The 2,013-nt window shown below is 31.6% G+C and overlaps 1 protein-coding gene across 2 annotated transcripts in view; it reads right to left on the reverse strand.

Annotated features, from left to right (window-relative positions):
* SLC36A4 (solute carrier family 36 member 4) overlaps positions 1-385 on the reverse strand; it is a 35,379-nt gene extending 34,994 nt beyond the window's left edge. Inside the window, exon 1 of one of the 2 annotated variants that reach the window (XM_011363293.2) lies at positions 257-385. In XM_011363293.2, coding sequence (XP_011361595.1) covers positions 257-360 — 104 coding nt within the window. In that variant the 5' untranslated portion in view covers positions 361-385. The remainder of the gene's footprint in view (positions 1-256) is intronic. The other variant, XM_011363294.2, reaches the window with a different exon arrangement.
* Positions 386-2,013: the final 1,628 nt, after the last annotated feature.

Below are 2,013 nucleotides of genomic sequence, written 5' to 3' on the forward strand. Positions count from 1 at the left end.
TCATGTCTCTTAAAATTTCTCTTCCTCTCAATCAGATCTCCCTTCAAGATCCATAGCATTTGATATGTTTCATCACTGTAATAATTCCTATACACTGCTCTGAAATTTAGATGTATTTCTTCTTTCTCAAATAGACTAGGGGACATTTTATTCATCTTTGTGTCTTCTGTAGTATCTAATAAAATGCCTCGTCTATAAAAGATGGCTACAAAATACATACTGAATGAAAAGGAGACATATAAGCTGTAACACTTACGAAATACCCTCTTGCTTCTGAACAGGCAGGAGCTCTTGCTCATGTTCTTCATCCGACGTTCCATCAAAATTCTGCTCATTTATTAAGGGCCTCATCACATCCATATCTTTAAAAACAAACAAAAAAAAAAGAACTTCACTATTCTTTTAAAAATTGGGTTAAGGCTGGTAGAAATAATTCTTTTTAAGTAGGACATACAACTTTTAGTTACCTTTATTATTTCTACCCTAAATGAACTCACATTAATATCCTGAGTATCAGCATATTTAAAAAGAAAAAACTAGACTATTTTCTGGATATTTTGTTTAGACTAAACAGTGATAAGTGAAAAGCGTAAGTATTCAATGCAAAACTTTCTGCTTTGTCTACAAGAGGTTTACAGAAAATTACAAAATTATGGGATGAGAGATATGAAGAAATAAATGAATTGTCATCTCTGTTAGCTTCAAATCATACTATATATAATCAGATTTTTAAATACATCAAGGAAATTATAAAGCCATTCCAATATTTAAAATTTTGGTATCAAAATCTGCTCTATTATCTAGCAATTTTTAGCATGATTTTATTCCTTTCAGGGGAAAAAAGCAACACTAGTCATCACTGTGTCTCTTGTTCTAGTAAAATTCACTAAATTTAAATTTATTGAGATGACTGATATGCATTAGTAAGTCTGAAATACGGGATATCTCAAAGACATGAAAGTTTGTTCCATTCAAATATATACAATGAATTTACTTAACAGAGAACTGGAGGAACCTAAATGATTTAGTCCAGAACAAACAACTGACATAACTTTTTAAAACTTTACTTTGGAATAATTTCAAACTTACATTAAATTTGCAATAATAATACAAAACAACTCCTATAAATCCCTTATAGGCTTACCATTTTTCATATTTTGCCATGTTTGCTATTTCTCTCTCAAATGTATATCACTTTTTATGAACTATCTGAAAGTAAGTTACATTTATCATGCCACTTTATTCTATGTGCCCCTAAAAACAAGAATATTTTCTGACCTCTGTTTAGACTTTTCACACTTTAGTTTAGACTTTTTTTTTTATGATGGAGGTTTTCACTGTTTCTTCCAAGCCTCCTCTTTTCCAAAGAGATTTTGAAGCCCTGCCTCCGCCCACCCTTCATGCTTGCTGCAGCAACAGGAACTCTAAAATCTGCTGATTATTTTCCTACTTATATATAGTTTGAAGTTTATTGTATCCTTGGTTTCCTAGTAATGCTAAAAAGATAATTTCATGAATGGGTTTATTTGTACTACTTGTTGAATTAACAGGTTTTGGGGGAGGATATGTGGAGAGATGAGGATTTGGGCAGCCACCATTATTATCCCAGCGCTAATGGGAACTCAGCATGACAGTTTTTCATAAAAGTTGTACTTTAAAATATTGGAGATGCTTTTTAGCTTTGTAATATATTTTTTGTAAAGTATTTTGAAATCAAGAAGTATGATCAGCTTTGTTCTTTTTCAACTCTGTTTTGGCTATCTGGGGTTTTTATAATTAAAACAGTATGATATTGGTATAAAGACAGACATATAGCTCAATGGAATAGAGCGCCCAGAAATAAATCTATGCATATGGTCAACTGATCTTTGACAGGGGTGCCAAGAATACACAATGGGGAAAAAACAGTCTCTTTAACAAATGGTACTGGGAAAACTGGATATCCATATGCAAAAGAATAAAACTGGATCTTATACCATACACAAAAATTAACTCAAAATAGATTGAGGACTT

The sequence above is a fragment of the Pteropus vampyrus genome, unplaced genomic scaffold (assembly GCF_000151845.1).
Source record: "Pteropus vampyrus isolate Shadow unplaced genomic scaffold, Pvam_2.0 Scaffold84, whole genome shotgun sequence".
In the NCBI taxonomy this organism is placed as follows: domain Eukaryota; kingdom Metazoa; phylum Chordata; class Mammalia; order Chiroptera; family Pteropodidae; genus Pteropus; species Pteropus vampyrus.